General features: G+C 43.8%; 1 protein-coding gene across 1 annotated transcript in view; it reads left to right on the forward strand.

Annotated features, from left to right (window-relative positions):
• LOC121003529 (zinc finger protein 268-like) overlaps positions 1 to 22,053 on the forward strand; it is a 948,872-nt gene that overhangs the window by 762,705 nt on the left and 164,114 nt on the right. Inside the window, exon 3 of the mRNA XM_040435426.1 lies at positions 13,106 to 13,200. Coding sequence (XP_040291360.1) covers positions 13,134 to 13,200 — 67 coding nt within the window. The 5' untranslated portion in view covers positions 13,106 to 13,133. The remainder of the gene's footprint in view (positions 1 to 13,105; positions 13,201 to 22,053) is intronic.

Genomic DNA, 22,053 nt, shown 5'->3' on the forward strand with positions numbered 1-22,053 from the left:
GATCTGTGGACGGCACTGTTATGGAGGGGATCTGTGGACGGCACTGTTATGGAGGGGATCTGTGGATGGCACTGTTATGGAGGGGATCTGTGGATGGCACTGTTATGGAGGGGATCTGTGGATGGCACTGTTATGGAGGGGATCTGTGGATGGCACTGTTATGGAGGGGATCTGTGGATGGCACTGTTATGGAGGGGATCTGTGGATGGCACTGTTATGGAGGGGATCTGTGGATGGCACTGTTATGGAGGGGATCTGTGGATGGCACTGTTATGGAGGGGATCTGTGGATGGCACTGTTATGGAGGGGATCTGTGGATGGCACTGTTATGGAGGGGATCTGTGGATGGCACTGTTATGGAGGGGATCTGTGGATGGCACTGTTATGGAGGGGATCTGTGGATGGCACTGTTATGGAGGGGATCTGTGGATGAAGCACTGTTATGGAGGGGATCTGTGGATGGCACTGTTATGGAGGGGATCTGTGGATGAAGCACTGTTATGGAGGGGATCTGTGGATGATGCACTGTTATGGAGGGGATCTGTGGATGATGCACTGTTATGGAGGGGATCTGTGGATGATGCACTGTTATAGGGGATGTGTGCTATGACACATAGGGCCATGAGGGGGGCCTGCATAAGATGCTATATGTGTGAATGACACACATATAGCATATTTTGCTGGCCCCTCTCATGGCCCTATGTGTCACAGCATTACTTTATTAATGTCCCCTCATGTGTCCTAAACCACGCACATAACTGTCTTTGTATGCAAAGTCTTTCTTTACTGCTGAAACAATCGCTCTCCTATTGAAACTCCTATTAATATTGAAAATCACCAGCCTCTCTGTATTCAGCCTCCTACCTGACACACAGCCCTGAACAGCCGGATGACAGCTCTGCACAAGCAGCAGCTAGCAGGCTAAAGGACCTTCCGTGATGTCATGATCATGGAGTCAGGCTCCGGGCAATGTCTGTGCTGGAGCCTGCTGTTGGGGGCGGGGCCGGGGGATGGGCTCCTCTCTCTGTCAGTCACTCTGTGTAATATACTACACCAGCCAAGGAGCCTCCTCGCTGTCGGCACGGCCGGCAGTATGTGGGCGTTCGGGTCGGCGCTGGGCCCGGGGCTGCCGACCCGAACGTCCCTATTGTAATCCGCCACTGCTGCCCGCATAGCAACAAATCGGCCAATTCTTCTTCTTATAACTTTGATTAATCGTTGCAGCCCTAGTTAACACCCAGGCTTCTATAGAAGACATATCGAGGAGATATCAGAGATGTGGACTGGAGCAGGGGGCATTATATAGAAGACATATCCAGGAGATCTCAGAGACGTGGACTGGAGCAGGGGGCATTATATAGAAGACATATCCAGGAGATCTCAGAGACGCGGACTGGAGGAGGGTGCGATATATAGACATATCCAGGAGACCTCAGAGACGCGGACTGGAGGAGGAGGCGGCGATATATAGACATATCCAGGAGATCTCAGAGACGTGGACTGGAACAGGGGATGTTATATAGAAGACATATCCAGGAAATATCAGCGACATGGATTGGAGGAGGGGGCGTTACATAGAAGACATATCCTGGAGATCTCAGAGACGTGGACTGTCACGGTAAGTGAGGGAAGGGAAGCAAACCAAATACAACAATACGTATTTCTAAGGGACATGGCCGTCTCCAAAGAATTGGGGTTTTCATGAAATGCAATGGCGTCTTTTAGTCTCTCAGACAGCCCCTGACAGAACTGACTATGGGGTGCTGGGTCATTCCACTCCGAGTCAGTCGCCCAACTTTTAAATTATGCACAATATGACTCAGCAGAATGTTCTCCCTGACTCAAGCTGCGCAGCTTAGATTTGGCCAGAGAGACCCGGTCTGGATCATCATAAATCAGGCCCAGGGCTATGAAAAATTCATCCACCGATCGGAGGGACTGTGAACCGATCAGCAGAGAAAAGGCCTAAGACTGAGAATCACCTTTTTAGAAGAGAAATGATAATCCCCATTCTCACCAGCGACGCCAGAGATCTCTGACACATTGCAACCGAATTGCGGAGGTCAGCAACCTCTAAAAATAATCCCTGCATGCAATCCACCAGTGCATCAGCAGCTTCCATTTTGCACAGAGCAAGGGGAAAAAAATGACGGTATGGGTGGTTTATAATGTCACGGTAGGTGAAGGAAGGGAAGCAAACCAAATACAACGAAAGTAACAAACACCAGGCTAGGCCCCAAAGCTAGGGAATAGGGAAAGGTCATCACCTGACAATCCCTGAGCCTTTCCCTGACTGCTGACAACTTGAGCAAATCCTTAAGGTGGAAGTGCTCATGCGCTGGAACCTAAGGCCTGCTGAAACTGAAACAAACCCTCAGCTAGGGAGCTGGACATAAGACAACCGGTTCCTAGCGCATGGTGCAGGAACCAGCGTCTTCCTGAGGTCTAGCCAGAACAAACAACAAAGGGGAAGGAGTAGGACTTAGCTTAAGACAGACGGGGAGCAGGAGATCCACCAAACACCATCTGAGAACTCCAGAAGAAAATATAAACCGCAAGGGCTATAGTGAGAGACGGGTATAAATAGCACCACTAAATAACTAATGAGCAGAACCTGTGGGGAGGTGGGATCCTGCCCAAAACCACAACAAAGAGAAACAGAACAATCTGTCAGACAGACTCACATTTAGCAAGTCTGTCAGGTCTTCTCAGGCCTCTCACAGGTCAGAGTGTGACACTGGAGCAGGGGGCATTATATAGAAGACATATCCAGGAGATCACAGAGGTGTGGACTGGAACAGGGGGCGTTATATAGAAGACATATCCAGGAGATCTGATAGACATGGACTGGAACTGAGAGCATTATATAGAAGACCTATCCAGGAGATCTCAGTGATGTGGACTGGAGCAGGGGGTGCTATATAGAAGACATATATCCAGGAGATCTCCGAGACGTGGACTGGAACTGAGGGCGTTATATAGAAGACATATCCAGGAGATCTCAGTGATGTGGACTGGAGCAGGGGACGTTATATAGAAGACCTATCCAGAAGATCTCACTGATGTGGACTGGAGCAGGGGGCATAATATAGAAGACATATCCAGGAGATCTCAGAGACGTGGACTGGAGGAGGGGGCGTTATATAGAAAACATATCCAGGAGATGTCAGAGACGTGGACTGGAGCAGGGGGCGTTATTGTCATGAACGTTCCTATAACAGGTGTCAGGAGATCAGAAAGACTGGCAACACGTTAATCTTACAAGTTCCTTTTGGATCAATTAGGGTTTTGTTGTTTTGGTAATTGCCATACCCCTTGCTTCAGGTGTTGTTTGTTTGGTCATCTGACCTTGCCTATTTAGTGCTGTCTCCCTCTCAGGTTTGCGGTTTATAGTTTATTTCCCTGGACTTCAAGCTAGCTGGTTGATTGGATCTCTGATGGTGCTGCTGTTGTTCTCCTTGAAGCTAAGTCTTGTCTTCCCTATTTGTATTTTGTTTGTTATATTTCGCTGTTGTTTGTATCTAGGCCTGAGTGAGACTCCTGTTCTTCCATCTAGTGGAGGAATGGGTCGTCTTTCATGCCCTGACACTATTCCAGGACCTTGCAGGGTTTTGTAGGGCTCAAGGTTCTTGTGTATGAGCTTTCCTACCATCGAGGTCAGCTCATATTGATTGTTAGTCAGGGCTCAGATTAGAGTTGTTCCTTTACCCTAGTATCCAGGCCTAGTTCCTGTCCCCTTTCCTCCTGTGTGCCGTGTGAGTCTTCTTCCCACACTCTATCCGTGACAGTTATATAGAAGACATATCTAGGAGATCTGAGTCGTGGACTGGAGCAGAGGGCGTTATATAAAAGATATATCCAGGAGATCTCAGAGATGTGGACTGAGCAGGGGCGTTATATAGAAGACATATCCAGAGACATGCACTGGAGCAGGGGATTGGAACAACCAAAACACAAAAAGTCATACTTTTCTAAAAATCACTAAAAACATGATTGGATCACACCCTCCAAGGATATATAAATACAGGACACGAGGCTGAAGTTGGTTTCTTATTCAGAAGTTGCAGTGAGCGTCCTGAGGGAAAATCAGATGAAAGCAGCATTAAAATATAAAAGACGGGCACAAAATGGGCAGAAAATTGTGATTTTAAGACTGAAATGAATTCGGGCACTGATCTCACACTGGTGACATACAGAGGGTGGTACCCACACCATATGCAGGGGAGTTCAGCCCAAACAGGTTCTGGGCACAAGAACTGGCAGCAAAATGGACAGACGGACACTGTCACTGATTTCAGTAAGTAACTGGTGTTTTTAAAGGGTTAAATAAATATGGGCTGGGCTGGACTGAAATTTATATGATGTGGGGCATCACCCTCTGTGTGTTGGCAGCAGGGTGGATTTGATTTAAATCATAGTTTTCTACATAAAGACTAATTCTTGCTGGTATAACTTATAATATGCAAGTAGATGAAAATTTAAACAACTTTTCATATTAGTTTGATTAGGTTGATTCTGCATTCATAGGTTTGTAGAAGTTAGGATTAAGGTATTTTTCTCAACTCTGTTCATGTTATAACATTTTTGCTGCGAAGAAGAGGCATGTGATCTCTGCTGAGTCAAATTCAGTTTTGAGAACTGCAAAAGTAAACCAAGCATCTGTGATAATATCTTGTAGGCAGAGAAACTGCCCAATAATCTTACAAAAACCTCTGGAAGAGCAGGACATTGTGAATGGATTCATGGAATTTATTTACCAAAAAAATTACACATATAGAAACATAGAATGTGTCGGCAGATGAGAACCATTCGGCCCATCTAGTCTGCCCAATATACTGAATGCTATGGCCCTATCTTATATGAAGGATGGCCTTATGCCTATCCCATGCATGCTTAAACTCCTTCACTGTATTTGCAGCTACCACTTCTGCAGGAAGGCCATTCCATGCATCCACTACTCTCTCAGTAAAGTAATACTTCCTGATATTACTTTTAAACCTTTGCCCCTCTAATTTAAAACTATGTCCTCTTGTAGCAGTTTTTCTTCTTTTAAATATTATCTCCTCTTTTACCTTGTAGATTCCCTTTATGTATTTAAAAGTTTCTATCATATCCCCTCTGTCTCGTCTTTCTTCCAAGCTATACATGTTAACCACCTCAGCCCCCCTAGCTTAAACACCCTTAATGACCAGGCCACTTTTTACAATTCTGCACTACACTACTTTCACCGTTTATTGCTCGGTCATGCAACTTACCACCCAAATGAATTTTACCTCCTTTTCTTCTCACTAATAGAGCTTTCATTTGGTGGTATTTCATTGCTGCTGACATTTTTACTTTTTTTTGTTATTAATCAAAATTTAACGAAATTTTTGCCAAAAAATGACATTTTTCAGTTGTAAAATTTAAAAAAAAAAACTACATCTATATATAGCGTTTACAAACTATGGTACAAAAATGTGAATTTCCGCTTTTTGAAGCAGCTCTGACTTTCTGAGCACCTGTCATGTTTCCTGAGGTTCTACAATGCCCAGACAGTAGAAAAACCCCACAAATAACCCCATTTCGGAAAGTAGACACCCTAAGGTATTCGCTGATGGGCATAGTGAGTTCATGGAACTTTTTATTTTTTGTCACAAGTTGACGAAATGATGATTTTATTTTTTTCCTTACAAAGTCTCATATTCCACTAACTTGTGACAAAAAATAAAAACTTCCATTAACTCACTATGCCCATCACAAAATACCTTGGGGTGTCTTCTTTCCAAAATGGGGTCACTTGTGGGGTAGTTATACTGCCCTGGCATTTTAGGGGCCCTAATGTGTGGGAAGTAGTTTGAAATCAAAATGTGTAAAAAATGCCCTGTGAAATCCTAAAGGTGCTCTTTGGAATCTGGACCCCTTTGCCCACCTAGGCTGCAAAAAAGTGTCACACATCTGGTATCACCGTACTCAGGAGAATTTGGGCAATGTGTTTTGGGGTGTCATTTTACATATACCCATGGATCAGATCCGCAAAACACATACGGACGTCTGAATGGAGCCTTACAGGGGGGTGATCAATGACAGGGGGGCGATCAGGGAGTCTAAATGGGGTGATCTACCCCCTGTCATTGATCACCCCCCTGTAAGGCTCCATTCAGACGTCCGTACGTGTTTTGCGGATCCGATCCATGGATCCGCAAAACACATACGGAGGTCTGAATGGAGCCAGCCTTACAAGGGGGTGATCAATGACAGGGGGGTGATCAGGGAGTCTATATGGGGTGATCAGGGGTTAATAAGGGGTTAATAAGTGACAGGGGGGGGTGTAGTGTAATGTAGTGTAGTGTAGTGTGGTGCTTGGTGCTACTTATTACAGAGCTGCCTGTGTCCTCTGGTGGTCGATCCAAACAAAAAGGACCACCAGAGGACCAGGTAGCAGGTATATTAGACGCTGTTATCAAAACAGCGTCTAATTTACCTGTTAGGGGTTAAAAAAATCGCATCTACAGCCTGCCAGCGAACGATCGCCGCTGGCAGACTGTAGATCCACTCGCTTACCTGCAGTTCCTGTGAACGCGCGCGCCTGTATGCGCGCGTTCACAGGAAGTCTCGCGAGATGACGCGTATATGCGTGACTCTGCCTGAGACTGCCGCCTCCGGAACGCGATCCTGCGTTAGGCGGTCCGGAGGCGGTTAAGGTCCTTTAATCTTTCCTGGTAAGTTTTATCCTGCAATCCATGTACCAGTTTAGTAGCTCTTCTCTGAACTCTCTCCAAAGTATCAATATCCTTCTGGAGATATGGTCTCCAGTACTGAGCACAATACTCCAAATGAGGTCTCACTAGTGCTCTGTAGAGCGGCATGAGCACCTCCCTCTTTCTACTGGTAATTCCTCTCCCTATACACCCAAGCATTCTGCTAGCATTTCCTGCTGCTCTATGACATTGTCTGCCTACCTTTAAGTCTTCTGAAATAATGACCCCTAAATCCCTTTCCTCAGATACTGAGGTTAGGACTGTATCACTGATTTTATATTCTGCTCTTGGGTTTTTACGCCCCAGGTGCATTATCTTGCACTTATCAACATTAAATTTTAGTTGCCAGAATTTTGACCATTCCTCTAGTTTTCCTAAATCCTTTTCCATTTGGTGTATCCCTCCAGGAATATCAACCCGGTTACAAATCTTTGTGTCATCAGCAAAAAGACACACCTTACCATTGAGGCCTTCTGCAATTTGGCTGATAAAGATATTAAACAATATGGGTCCCAGAACAGATCCCTGAGGTACCCCACTGGTAACAAGACCTGGTCTGAATATACTCCATTGACTACAACCCTCTGTTGTCTGTCCCTCAGCCACTGCCTAATCCATTCAACAATATGGGAGTCCACGCAGATTTAGACTGCAATTTATTGATAAGCCTTCATACAGTCTACGTACAGCCTTATTCTACATAATTAAAAAACTAATCTTTATTTCATGATGGAATAACCTTTGGATGGTAATATATTTTCCTCAAAAAGCATTTTATATAAAAAAAAAAATCAGATTTAAATAAAAAAATATCAGATTTTTATTTTTATTTTGAAAAAAAAAATCATTGATTTTTATCCACCCTGGTTGGCAGTGTGAGATCAGTGGCCGAATTCATTTAACACCGTGGATGTCACTGTTATGGGGGGCGCTGCGGATGTCACTGTTATGGGGGGCGCTGCGGATGTCACTGTTATGGGGGCACTGCGGATGTCACTGTTATGGGGGCGCTGCGGATGTCACTGTTATGGGGGCGCTGCGGATGTCACTGTTATGGGGGCGCTGCGGATGTCACTGTTATGGGGGCGCTGCGGATGTCACCGTTATGGGGGCGCTGCGGATGTCACCGTTTCGGTGTACACAAATGCCTCATTTAGCATGTAGTATGGAGGTAGTACACATGCGCTATTCAGTGCTGTCTCCTGCAGGAATGCAGGGATGAGATCATAGCATTAGCAGTGGATGTGCGATTCATTTCCTTTTCTCTCTCATTATTTAAAAGGGTTAGGTTATAAAAAAAAATCCACGTTTTTGATGATCCTCAGGAGCACTATCAAATCGATCATAACCAAATGGAAAGAACATGGCACAACAGCAAACCTGCCAAGAGACGGCCGCCCACCAAAACTCACGGATCAGACAAGGAGGGCATTAATCATAGAGGCAGCACAGAGACCTAAGGTAACCCTGGAGGAGCTGCAGAGTTCCACAGCAGAGACTGAAGTATCTGTACAGAGGACGACAATAAGCTGTAAGCTCCATAGAGTTGGACTTTATGGCAGACTGGCCAGAAGAAAGCCATTACTTAGGCATGTGGGAGACTCCCAAAATGTATGGAAGAAGGTGCTCTGGTCTGATGAGACCATCAAAGAAAACGCTATGTCTGGCGCAAACCCAACACATCACCCAAAGAATACCATCCCCACAGTGAGATCTGGTGGTGGCAGCATCATGCTGTGGGGACTGGAAAACTGGTCAGAGTGGAGGAAAGATGGATGGGGCTAAATACAGGGGTATACTTGAGCAGAACCTGTCCCACTCTGTGCGTGATCTGAGGCTAGGACGGAAGTTCACCTTCCAGCAGGACAATGACCCCAAACACACGGCTAAAGCAACACTTCAGTGGTTTAAGGGGAAACATGTAAATGTGTTGGAATGGCCGAGTCACAGCCCAGATCTCAATCCAATAGAAAATCTGTGGTCAGACTTAAAGATTGCTGTTCACAAGCGCAAACATCCAACCTGAAGGAGCTGGAGCAGTTTTGCAAGGAGAAATGGGCAAAAATCCCAGTGGTAAGATGTGGCAACTGCTCATAGAGACTTATCCAAAGAGACTTGGAGCTGTGATTGCCGCAAAAGGTGGCTCTACAAAGTACTGACTTTAGGGGGTGAATAGTTCTGCACATTGACCTTTTCTGTTATTTTGTCCTATTAGTTGTTTGCTTCACAATAATAAAAAAAAAAGTTGTGGGCATGTTCTGTAAATTAAATTATGCAAATCCTCAAACAATCCATGTTAATTCCAGGTTGTGAGGCACCGAAATACGAAATAAGTCAAAACATCCAAGTTGATCAACAAGTCATAAAACTGGGAATAAAAAAATATAGAATAAAATAGACACATGTATGTAAAAGGGCTAATGTGATCTTCATTCCGGGATGTTAGTTCGCTCTGCAGGTCTGTCTGCATTTTATTCTATATATTTTTTTTATTCCCAGTTTTATGACTTGTTGATCAACTTATGTTTAGTATTTTATATATATTGGATTTTATGACATATCATGAAACTGCCTTGACCTCACACATGTTTCGATCCATATAAAAAGAGAGAACACAACATCTACACTTTATTATCTCCTCCGATGTCTCCTCTTATCTCCAGTTATTGTATTTTACATGAGATTTTGTAGGATTTTCCATTGTCTCATCTTCTATCCATTCAGGTTCCTACAATATAGGATCCGCTCAGTGGAGATCTTCTATATAAGATCCTTCTCCTGATTGACCCGACAAGAATGGAAAGGGACAAGATGGTGGAGAGGATAATAAATCTCACCCTAGAGATCCTCCTCCGGCTTACTGGAGAGGTGAGAAATTCTGATGATGTTACATTACATCATCTTAACTATGTTACTAACAGATGGACATGACTGGAGAGGTGAGGGACTCTGGAGATGTATGGAGTGATATTTATTACTGTGTCTCTCCATAACCAGGACTACACAGTAGTGAAGAAGACCTCTAGTGAGCGCTGTCAGGCCCCTGTGTCTGAAGGATGGGGAAGAACCCTTAGCCCAATGACAGGGCCTCCACCTCACCCCCTGATACATGAGGAAATCAATAGAGAGAAGATCCTAGAACTCACCAACAAGATGATTGAGCTGCTGACTGGAGAGGTGATACTGCTGGGAATGCTGGGACATTATACAGGAACGCTATGAAGGGATCTGGGTGATGACTGTATCATTGTGTTGTCAGGTTCCTATAAGGTGTCAGGATGTCACCGTCTATCTCTCCATGGAGGAGTGGGAGTATTTAGAAGAACACAAAGATCAGTACAAGGACGTCATGATGGAGGATCACCGGCCCCTCACATCACCAGGTAATAAACATGACTAAATACACCCATCCTCTCATTATCTGTATGTAAGGAATGAATTCATTCACTGGATGTGTTTCCTACTGTTGGAAATTGGCCACAACAACACAAAACTTCTTCAGAAGATTATTTTGTTTAAGCCTCATTCACACGTCAGTGTTTTGTCAGTGATTTCCATCAGTGATTGTGAGCCACAACCAGGATTTCAGCCTCCACAGACATAAGGTATAGGGGAAAATCTGTACCTGTTCTGTGTTTAGAGTCTCACCTGGTTTGGGCTTAAAATCTCTGATGGAAATCTGAAGAGCAGCAAGACCTCATTGAAGTTGATGTAAAATGTAGGCAGATTATGGCATAAGAGGTAAATAGAAGTGAATTACAGCCGTGGTAAAAGGCAGCACTCTGTTATAAGTCCTGGACTCCGTCCTTTATACCTCAGAGAACAAAGGAATAATTCATATTTTATTCCAGTTTTCCGCAGTGTGTCGCTGTACGTAGACTTCAGTGTTTTACACACAGATTCCATCATTATCATACGTAACCATAGATCTACACAAGTTACACCGACAACAACTGCCAATTGGATAAAAGTTCATCCTCATGATCTCTTCTTACATAAATAATTAGTTCCTGGGGCCTTCCATTAATCCTTTCCAATTCAAGTACCAATCTCCATTGTTCTTTCCAAAGAGCCCCATGGTCCATAAAGCCAGGATCGGCTCTTTCATTTATCACCGGTCCAACACCGAGGATCGATCCTGATCATAAACCTGCAAATGGTTAGTTTTAATAGACAAATACATTTATCTTGGCCAAGGCTTCCACTTCTAGTGCAAATATTATCTACTTTCTAAAGGTCACCATTCCATCATAACTTCTTTAATCGATTACTTAAAGGCCTCTATTTTCTCAGCAAAAGTACTTAATACTAAAAGTACTCAGTATTCACTTCAAAATGGTGATTAAAGGATAACTGTCACATGTAGACCTTTAATTTCAATTTTCATATATGTAGTTACTAATAACATGATATTCCAGAATCAGTTACTATTAGACTGAATTACCCCATATTTAATAAGATTCAGCCCTTAGCAACCAGTCTGCATTAACTGCAATTTCACTATTCAGTTAAGATGGCCACCACTGCCCTCACCCTGAGGCTAATCCCACCTGCCCTCACTACCCACAATGCATTGAGCTCCTCACATGCCAGTAACAATAGCCCCCCAAAAGTTTCAGTAACCAGAGCCCTCCCCCTAAAGGGTTAATCTCCTGCAGCACAAAGGGGTCCTCTTACCACATGTTGCTTTCATTTATACACTGAGCAGACGGCAGATCTCCCTTCCCTGGTCTGCGCTACTTCAACTCTGCATTCTCCAGCTCTGCTGAGTGAGGGAGCGTCTGTCAAGCGCAGGGACAAGGAGAAGTGCACACAGCCCAGGCACTGTTATCAGCTGCTGGGGAGGACCTGGCTTTAATCATTTACTTACAGTCCCTGGCTGTCAGTAATGTCAGCCTGAACGCTGCGTGCTCCGTCCTTCAACAGATAGAGGACCATGCCTAGCAACCCTATTTTAAGCACAGGTAAAAGTAGGCAGTACAGGGAACAAAAATGTGGAAATAAGGGGTAATTGAATACACAGTGAAAAGTTGAAATAGGGCCACCAAGGAGATATTAATCACCACAATCCAATACTCAAAAAATATATACGACAGTTATCCTTTAACTCTTTAGCTAAGCTCTTTTTGAGGTGTAAACACAAGGGGGTCCATTACTATTCTGAAATAAGCCTAAATTAGACGTATTTCAGGCACAGATGTTGGTGCAATGGGGGGGGTAGGTTTACAATTGTCGGCGTCGAGTGCACGGGAAAGGGAACGGGCCGGCAGGCCTGACTCATTTACCATTTTATACAAATGTTTCAGGTTGTGAGACAGTGACAGGCCTCACGGCTGCTAGGGGAGAGCTATGGCAGGAGTTTCCATTTCTTCGCTGTCAATCAGCAGGTCAGAGGCCGCACCAGGTGGAACAATCAGTCTGGGATAAGAGCCCAGTCCAGACTGTTAGGAGGAGGAAGAGTCTGTGTGCAGCAGAGGCCTGGGAAGGCTCTGTACAAGTGGGCTCAGCCGAGCTGGCTGAGGGGCCACAGGGTCTAGGTGTTAGCCTGAACTTTGGGGGACTCCGCGAGGTCTTGGAATCAACGGTCGCTAGGCCAGAGTCAGGAGGACTTCTGGGCCACAATCCCCCAAAAGGTACTGGACTTTGTTACAGCCTGGAAGTGCTGGATTGTTAGGCTAGGAAAAGCCGCATGTTCTTCCCGTGTGTGAACGGGGCTTTCAGTGAGGTAGGGAGTCCTCATGTTTAGTTAGAGCCCAGCCGGGCAGGTGTTTTATTTGTATTGTTTGTTTTGGTTTTGCTGAGGTGCCAAATAAAAGCAATGTTTGGCCCCTAACCCTGTGGTCGATGAAGATCATTGTGAGAATGACCCCCGAATAAGAGGCGATCCCTTACAAGGTGTAGAAAAGGGTCTAAATGTAAGATAGCTTGGAAGCCGTCTTACATATAGAACTGGTGCTGGAAGCCCTGAAGTTATGCAGAGGCCTGCGCCTCTTCATAACTTCGGGGGAACCACCGCCAGCTTTGTTAAGACCTGCACCTAAAACACAGGTCTTAATAAATGTGATCCAAGATGTATACCTAAGACAACATAGCTGACCATCCGATCTAATACCGATTCTGCAATACCTACAGTTAAGGAAGAGAGAACAACACCCGAGAGATGTCCCAGTCCTCTTCTTCCACAGGATAATTCAGAAGAACATCACTATGTCCCACAGGATGATCAGGTAGATGGATATAAGGGCATCATGATGGAGGATCACCGGCCCCTCATATCACCAGGTAGTAGACATGACTAAATACACACGTCCTCCCATTATCTGTATGTAAGGAATGAATTCAGTCACTGGATGTGTTTCCTACAGTTAAGGAAGAGAGAAGACCACCTGAGAGATGTCCCAGTCCTCCTCTTCTACAGGATGGTTCGGAAGAATATCACAATATCCCACAGGATTATCAGGTAGATGGAGATAAGGTCTCATGAAATATTCCCTATGATCTGTAGAAGGCTGTGAAGATCTTGTGTTCAGTCTTGTTTTATCCACCAGTATTATATGATTTATCCTTGTATAATGAGTAAGATGGAGATGGCAGGATTACAGCTGACCATAGACATTACATGTTGTCTGGATCTTCTCACTATTTTCTGCCTGTATAGACTTTTAAGATGACCTTCTCTGTGAACTGCTGCAGATCTTTTGTGGTTGCACAAGAGTGGCAGTTTTCTGAGAGGTCCTCGGCCGGGACCATGCAATACTACAAATGGTCAACCAAAGTTGTGCCCGGATTGTCTGCTTGACCATGAACATCAGGAGATAAATGCATCATTATCTTTAAAGGTTTTGTAGTCTAGGGTGCAGTCTCCTGGTGTCTCCTTACTGTCAGAATGGCAGTACCAAGATCATACCACAGATTCTATTCTAGCACATGTAGATGGAAGTCCTCCTTCTTACTTGTATGGAGTATAATATAATATTCAGGGGCGTAGCTAAAGGCTCATGTGCCCTGGTGCAAGAGTTCAGCTTGATCCCCCTTCCCTCAGTGCTTTGTGGCCAGGGGAAGGGAAGCACATAGCCTTCGTGCTACCTGAGGCGAAAATTGAAACGGCATCCCCTTCCCTATGCCAAATTCTTGACCTTACCCCTTTCCTGCAGCCAGAGATGTAACTCGACCTGCATGAACTTTGTATAGTACCGGTGTCTGCTTATGTGGCACAAGGGTCTTTGGGCCCCCTCAGGCTCCTAGGCCCAGTAGCGACTGCACCCCTTACAGCAGGGATGGGGAACCTTTTTGCTGCCGAGGGCCATTTGGATATTTGTAACATCGTTCGGGAGCCATACAAAATTCTCAACTTAAAAATTTGACGGCTATATTTGGTCAAACATATAAGTGACTTGGGGGTAAGTTACAGAAATGCGCTGTTCTCACCTTCCTCTGCCTCCCGCATGCTAATGACCGCTTTCATAATGGAAGTGGGTATTAGCATTTTCACAATATCTACTGGCAGGGGGCCACATGAAATGGTCCCGCGGGCCAGAGGTTCCCCACCCCTCTCTTACAGCTACGCCCCTGATAATATTGGAACTTGATTATTAGAAAAGCTATATAGGATTATTTTCATCAGCGCATATAATTCTAACTCGCCAACAATTTTCTGGCTGCTCAGATGCATCCATACATTTTGAACCTTTGATTATGGATACCTGGTCATGTGATCTCTAGTCTGACCTCCAGTCTGAGGCTTGCTGTCTCTCTCCTGTGTGGCTGACATCCTGTGAACGACAAGATTACAGCATCATTTATCAGATCCCTCTGGAGAGCTCCCTCCCCACCAGCTACTCCTCCTTGTCTCCTGTATGTCCCTACACATATCATGGTGCTGACGATATCATTCCTATATTATCCATTACACATGAAGAGCAAAGGTTTAGAGTCTAAACCTTGTAGAAGTGGAGAGACGTTTAATTGTGCCACTTTCTTTAACTCCTTCTCCCCCGGTTTTCGCCCTTCTGCCCAGGCCATTTTTTGCAAATCTTTCATGTCACTTTATATGGTAATAGCTTTGGAACACTTTTACTTATCCAAGCCATTCTGAGACTGTTTTCTCGTGACACATTGTACTTCATGATAGTCATATATTTGAGCCAATATAATTCACTTTTATTTGCGAAAAATTCCCAGATTTAAAAAAAAAAATTTAAAATTTGCAAATGTTCAAATTTTTATATCTCTACTTTTATAATAGATAGTGACACCTCATATAATAGTTATTACTTTACATTTCCCATATGTGTACTTTTATGTTTGGATCATTTTAAAAATTACATTTTATTTTTTGGGAATGTTAGAAGGCTTAGAAGTTTAGAAGCAAATCTTGAAATTCTTCAAAAAATTTCCAAAATCCTACTTTTTAAGGACCAGTTCAGGTCTGAAGTCACTTTGTGAGGCTTTTTATAAACTGCGCCCCTCAAGGTATTCAAAACTAATTTGACAAGTATTCAAAACTAATTTGACAAACTTTGTTAACCCTTTAGGTGTTCCACAAGAATTAATGGAAAATAGAGATGAAATTTCAGAATTTTCTTTTTTTTGGCAGATTTTATTTTTCAATCAATTTTTTCCAGTAACAAAGCAAGGGTTAACAGCCAAACAAAACACAATATTTATTACCCTGATTCTGCGGTTTACAGAAACACCCCATATGTGGTCGTAAACTGCTGTACGTGCACGCGGCATTGCGCAGAAGGAAAGGAACGCCATATGGTTTTTGGAAGCCAGATTTAGCTGAACTGGTTTTTAGATGCCATGTACCATTTGAAGCCCCCCTGATGCCCCCTTACAATAGAAACTTCCAAAAAGTGACACCATTTTGGGAACTAGGGGATAAGGTGCCAATTTTATTGGTACCTTTTGGGGGTACATATGATTTTTAATTGCTCTATATTACATTTTTGTGAGGCAAAGTAAACAAAAAATTGATGTTTTGGCACCGTTTTTTATTTTTAATTTTTTACAACTTTCATCAGGTTAGATCATGTGCCATTTTTATAAGAGCAGGTTCTTACGGATGCTTTTATATCAAATATGTCTACTTTCTATGTTTGTTTCAGTTTTACATAATAAAGCGTTTTTGTGTCTCCAATTTCTAAACGCCCTATTTTTTTATTTTTCTACCGATCATCTTGTACAGGGGCTCGTTTTTTGCAGGAAGAGTTGACGTTTTTAGTGGTACCATTTTTGTGTACGTATGATTTTTTGATCATTCATCATTACACTTTATGAGGCAAGGTGACCAGAAAATTGGTTGTTTTGGTGCAGTTTTTATTTATTTTTACAGCGTTTACCTGAGGGGTTAGGTCATGTGACATTTTTATAGAGCAGGTCATTACAGACGTGGCAATACCTAAAATGTCAACTTTTTCTTATTTCTTTAAGTTTTACACAATAATAGCATTTTTGAAAACCGAAATAATGATGTTTTAGTGTCTCAATAGTATGCATTTTCCTGATGTTTTTGGAATAAAACCACTATTGGATTTTTCATACTGGCAAGTGCTGCAGATTTCTTTTACAATCAATAGTATGAGATCCATAGCTTTTTTTATTTTTTGGTCTCATTTTTTTGCAGGATGAGGTGACGATTTGATTGGTACTATTTTGGGGGGCATACGCCTTTTTGATCGCTTGGTGTTGCAATTTTTGTGATGTAAGGTGACAAAAATGCAATTTTTTTACTTTTTTTTTACGGTGTTGTTTTTTTATAAAATAAGGTGAAAGGGGTGTTTTTTATTTTTTTTACTTAAAAACAGATTTTTTTTTTATTTGTTAAAAACACATATTTTTTTTTTCTTTAATTTATTTTTGACTTTCACTTTTGGGGGTCTGATCCCCTCTGCAATGCATTACAATACATCAGTATTGTAATGCATTGCCTGTTAGTGGATTACACTGAGTAGTACACTAACAGGTTGCCTGGGAGACGAGCCTGAGGCTGGATCTCCTGGGCACCCGTAGAAGGCAGGTCCTGATGCCGTGCATGGCATTGGGCTGCTTTCTCACATATCGGGTCCCCGCCACAGCAGTGCGGGGACTCGATGCGCTCCCTCACCCGACACAAACCCCTTCTATATCTCGGTCAGCGAGGACCGCGGCGTAGAAAGGGGTTAATCCACCGGTTTTAACAGCGATGACGGCGGATACAGAAGGGGCCCGGCTATCAGAGACTGCCGGACCCCTGCAGTGATCGGGCGCGCACCGCTCCAGTGCCGGCCAAATCACCATGAAGTACTATTACGTAAAAATGCGGGAAGTCACTGACTTCCATGACTTAGTAGTATGTCACTTGTTGGGAAGGGGTTAAATTACAAAAAACAAACTTGCCATTTTGCTTGTACTGTTAAATATTCTGTCTGTACAAAACCCCTGATTTTTCATTTATAGGCCTCATAATAAAATGTCTGAGAAATGGATGAGTGCCAAACGAAAGAGCCATGCCTCGTCCTCCCAGAGTCAGAATGTATGTAGTACCAGCAGTATCAGTACATGCCAGGAGTAGTAGTTGGCCACAGTTCTCACTGGCTCCTAATATTATTGAAGACACAGAGGATGGAATTGTGGACTGGATGGCTCAGCGTTTAGACTACCATGAGGAGGAGATTCGGGGGAGGAGGGGCACCCCATGCATAGCTGTGTTTGTGGTGGTAGGAGTAGTGGCACCTGTAGCTGCACTGGTGGTGGTAGGGGCAGTCGTAGCAGCAGTGGAACTCAAGGCAAGTATAAAGCAGGTAATCTGGAGGAGGCTAAGAAGCCCATGATGACATATCATAGTTTTCATGGCGGGGAGGTTGAGGACTATTACAATGATTGTGTGTTGGAAAGGATCTGGGAACTAGATCAGGGTGCTGAGAAGAAGGTAACATCAGAGGAAGAGGATGGTGGCAGTGGCAGCAATATAGAGTGAAGGCAACATACAGTTAGAACCTCCCAAAACCTGCCAGGGCCAGATCTGCTTCTAGTATTGTCAGCTTGGGAACTGGTGATGCTGAGGATACTGCGGTCGCAGGCTGAAAACTTTTCAGACCTAAAACAAGCTCGGCTGAAGCTAGCTCTGTGTGGAGTGTGCAAGTATCTCCTGTCTGGCAGTTCTTCTCCACGGTGCTGGAAAACAAAAGCAATGCCCTGTGCAAGATCTGCCAGATTAAAATAAGCCATGGGAGCGACAGCTACCACAACAAGAGATTCCTCCTTCTTCCGGTCTCCTTTGTGGCAGCCAGGCGGCATCCACATGCAGTACTGTGTCCAAGTCATCATCAGTTACTGCTTCTCCTGCTCAGACTATGCCTCCTCCTCAATAATGGAATGTGTGGCCAAGAAACAACTCTGCTTGCACAAGTTGCTGGTGGTGCAGTCTCTGTGTTACCACTTTGTGGATTCTGTTGCCTTTAGGGGGTTAATGGCATGTGCTCAGCGTCACTAGAAGTTATCTAGCTGGCATTTAAAAAAAAAAAAGCCATCCCTGCTTTGTACTCTCAAGTGGGGATGAATGTAGGCCACTCCTTGCAATTCTAGCTGTGCAGCATGGTGCAAACGAAGGACACCTGGAGCAACGGTTACGGACTGGAACAGTTCATGCCTTTCACAGCCCATTAGATCAATGTTTTTTGCAGCGAGGCAGCACTGTAGCAAGAAGGCCAGGTCCTATTGACACCTCCACGTTTCAGTTACTCAGTTAATCAGTTCTTACCTCTCTTGTCCTTATACTATTAACAGTGATAGTAGAGTGTTCTAGTGGTGACAGATAATCAGTTCTCACCTCTCCTGTGTTCTCCCCTGTCACTTATACTAGGTATAGTATCTTTATGCCTGCAGTTATCCCAAAACTTCTAGATAGAACAGGAAGACAGCATTAAAGGGTTTGTTCAGGAATAAGTAACTTTTCACATGTGTCCGCAGCCTCAACTACGGAAAGATTCATACGTACCTGCTACCCTTAGCTCTGGTTATGTGTGCCAGCTCCTGTGTGTCCATCTTCCAGTAAATGTTGTTTGCTCTTTCGCCTGCACAGGCATGGTCACCTGCTTTACTGCAGCTAATAACTGGCTTCAGTGGTGATGTGTATCTTGTGGACATGTTACCGTTGAATCCAGTCTTTGGCTGCAGCAGAGCAGATGATTATGCCCATTCCTAGGAGGTAAACAAGCCATAGACCGAAAGAACTTTGGCTTACCGGCTTCACAGCCCTGGGGCGGCCAGCAAGGGCAACAGGTGCACAAACAATGTAATGTTATATACACACAATGTAATGTAAGGGATAGAATATAAGGGCTACTCTCCGTGCATTCAAAACTGGTTGGAATAATGAAGCAATCAGATTGGATTTATACAGGAGACCTGTAGATATTTGGGTCAGATAACACCTGCTGTCTGGTCATTTTTAGTCATCATTCTAATTGCCGATCTTTTCAGGTCATATAAAACCTTCCACACGACTTTTCCAACTATCTGATGACTTCTACAATATTTGTTTCACAGCTTGTGAATCCGGGTGAAGATCTGAACAATATTAATCCTACAGAGACATATGTGAGGGGTGATGAGCAAAGTATAGAGGACATTCCTACAGATAACCGCCCAGGTGAGTGGTGACCACTAAGAAAAGCAGAGAGGTCTCTAAGATTCTGATGCAATATGAGAATAATGCTTAGTGTTGATTTGAGCATGCTCGGCCGAACACCTGTTCGGCTCGAGCATCTCAATGCTCGGCACATGGCGGTACTCGGTCGAGTCCCGCATGTCCTTGAGCGCCATGCTCGTGTCTCCTTCCCGCACGTTTCGTGGCTACTACGCAGCCAATAAACATGCAGGTAATACTGCCCTCACTGTAATGCCAGTAGCCATGTTTGCTACTGGCATTACAGTGATTGGCTGGCCGGAACACTATAGCACCCGATGACACATGTTCGGCTCATTCGTAGTCAGGGAGAGCTGAGCATAGGAAGGGACAGAGGGTGTAGGGAGTGTAATTGAATTTTTTTTATACAAAAAGCTTTTCAGAGACCCAAAAGTCCCTTTAAGGACTATTGTGTGTGACAGCAGCAATATATATTTTTAGTGCATCCTTTTCCGTTTTACAGGGTCAGCGCACCAGCAGGCCCTCGCATATAATTTTTTAGAGTTAGGGTTACTGCAGGATCTGGTAGACTGAGAGTTGTGGATAGAAGACCAGTCCCACAGTCTGTGGCTCTCCATAATTCATTTGCAGCACTTTCAGAGCACAAGAGCAACATGGAGGATGGCTCAGCCACAGTGGGTGAGGAACAATCATCTCCCATGCCTAAAGTTTGCAAGACTGCAGCCAAAGACAAAAAGGAGAAGGTGAGGACTGATAGTAAGCAGCTGTTGGTGGGCGATTCTATCATAAGAGGTGTGAAGTTTGAGGAAATTGTTTTTGTGAGATGTCTCCCTGGTGCTACCGCTAGCAGGGATAGACGACGTATCCTTAATATTGTTAGGCAAGCAAAGCAGGGAAGGGAGGTGGATGTTATTGTCCATCTTGGGACAAATGATCTGGCTTGCAATGAGGTTTCAAAGGTGAAGGAAGCTTTTCACACACTTGGAAATGAAATACGGGAGGTTGCATCAACTGTTTCATTCTCTGCAGTTTTGCCTGCGCATAACCTTCAGCATGACAGGAAGATGCGCATTAAGTAATTCAATGTATGGCTTGGTGAATGGTGTCTGAACCAAGGGTTTGGCTTTGTGTCTCATTTTAGCTCTCATTGGAATGGAAAAGAACTGTACAAGAAAGATGGTTTGCACCTTTCTCTCAAGGGAACGTATGTCCTCAGTGAACAGTTCCAAGTATTTGCTAAGGAGCATTTAAACTAGGAAAGGGGGGCAAAAGGGTGATGATCCAGCAGTCTGACTGCCCCCCGGAACAATGCCAGAAGAGTCTAGTAGCACAGAGGTTAAAAAATGACAAGCTCAGAGTCTTGTCTACAAATGCTCGCAGTTTAGGGAGTAAGATCAATGAACTTGAGTCTATAATCGCATCTGAGAATATAGATTTAGTGGCTGTTACTGAGACATGGTTCAATGGGAGTAATGACTGGGATATAACAATACCAGGGTTCTCTCTATATAGGAAAGGCAGAGAAGGCAAGAAGGGGGAGGGGTGGCCCTGTATGTGAAAGATAGCATAAAATCTAATTTGATACAAGTTAGCGAAAACAATTTAGAGTCAGTTTGGGTTACCTTGCAGCTTGATAATCATAAGGTAACTCGTGTAGGTGTGATATATAGACCACCTAGCCAAGTCAAAGAATTAGATGATCTACTAGTTGAGGAAATAGCTAAAATGACATTGAAAGGGGAAGTTATCATTATGGGAGACTTCAATCTTCCTGATGTAAACTGGAAAACCAAAATAGCTAATTCTGGCAGGAGTACAGATATTCTAAATTCCCTACTGGGATTACCTCTACAGCAAGTAGTTGAGGAGCCAACCCGGAAGGAGGCCATTTTAGATTTAGTATTCACAAATAGGAATTTGGTATCTGATATTACTGTAGGGGAAAGCTTGGGATCTAGTGATCACCAGTCAGTGTGGTTTACTATAAGTATACAGTGAGTCACACCACACAAAAAAAAAGTTTTAGATTTTAGAAAAACAGACTTTTCTAAAATTAGATTAGTGGTATAGTATAGTCCCTATCAGATTGGAACAGTTTCAAGTCCAGGAGAAATGGGACTACTTAAAAGTGGCACTATTGGAGGCAACAGATAATTGCATTAGGCTTGTCAGTAAAAGCAAAAAAGGAAGAGACCACTGTGGTACTCAGCTGTCACGGGTGAAGTTGCAGATAGCTGGAACTTATGAATAAACGACTGACTGGCTTGATCCCAAACTAAGGAGCATATAGGTGAGCCCTATAAAACCCTAAGAGCTCTCCCTGACTGCTATGCACATGCAAGGGTCTCAATGGTAGACAATTGCATGCCCACATACCTAAGACTGTGTGACACCTGAAAACCCTATAATAGTGAGGGGACACGACCACCGGCTCCCTGCACTTAATACGGACGGAGTCAGGGTCACCTAGAATCAAGCCAGCAAGGAAACACAATAAAGGAAAATACTTATCTGAACAAAAAGCAGCAGCAGCCTCCAGCAGTGAACACTTCAATCCAGGAAGTAGTATAAACCGCAAAGTGAGGCAGTATGGGAGGGAATATAAAGGAAAGAGGATTAGTCTAAATAGGTGACACCTGGGAGAACGAAAGGAGATGACAAAGTGAAACCAAAACAAAGAAC

The sequence above is a fragment of the Bufo bufo genome, chromosome 6 (assembly GCF_905171765.1).
Source record: "Bufo bufo chromosome 6, aBufBuf1.1, whole genome shotgun sequence".
NCBI classification, from domain to species: Eukaryota; Metazoa; Chordata; class Amphibia; order Anura; family Bufonidae; genus Bufo; species Bufo bufo.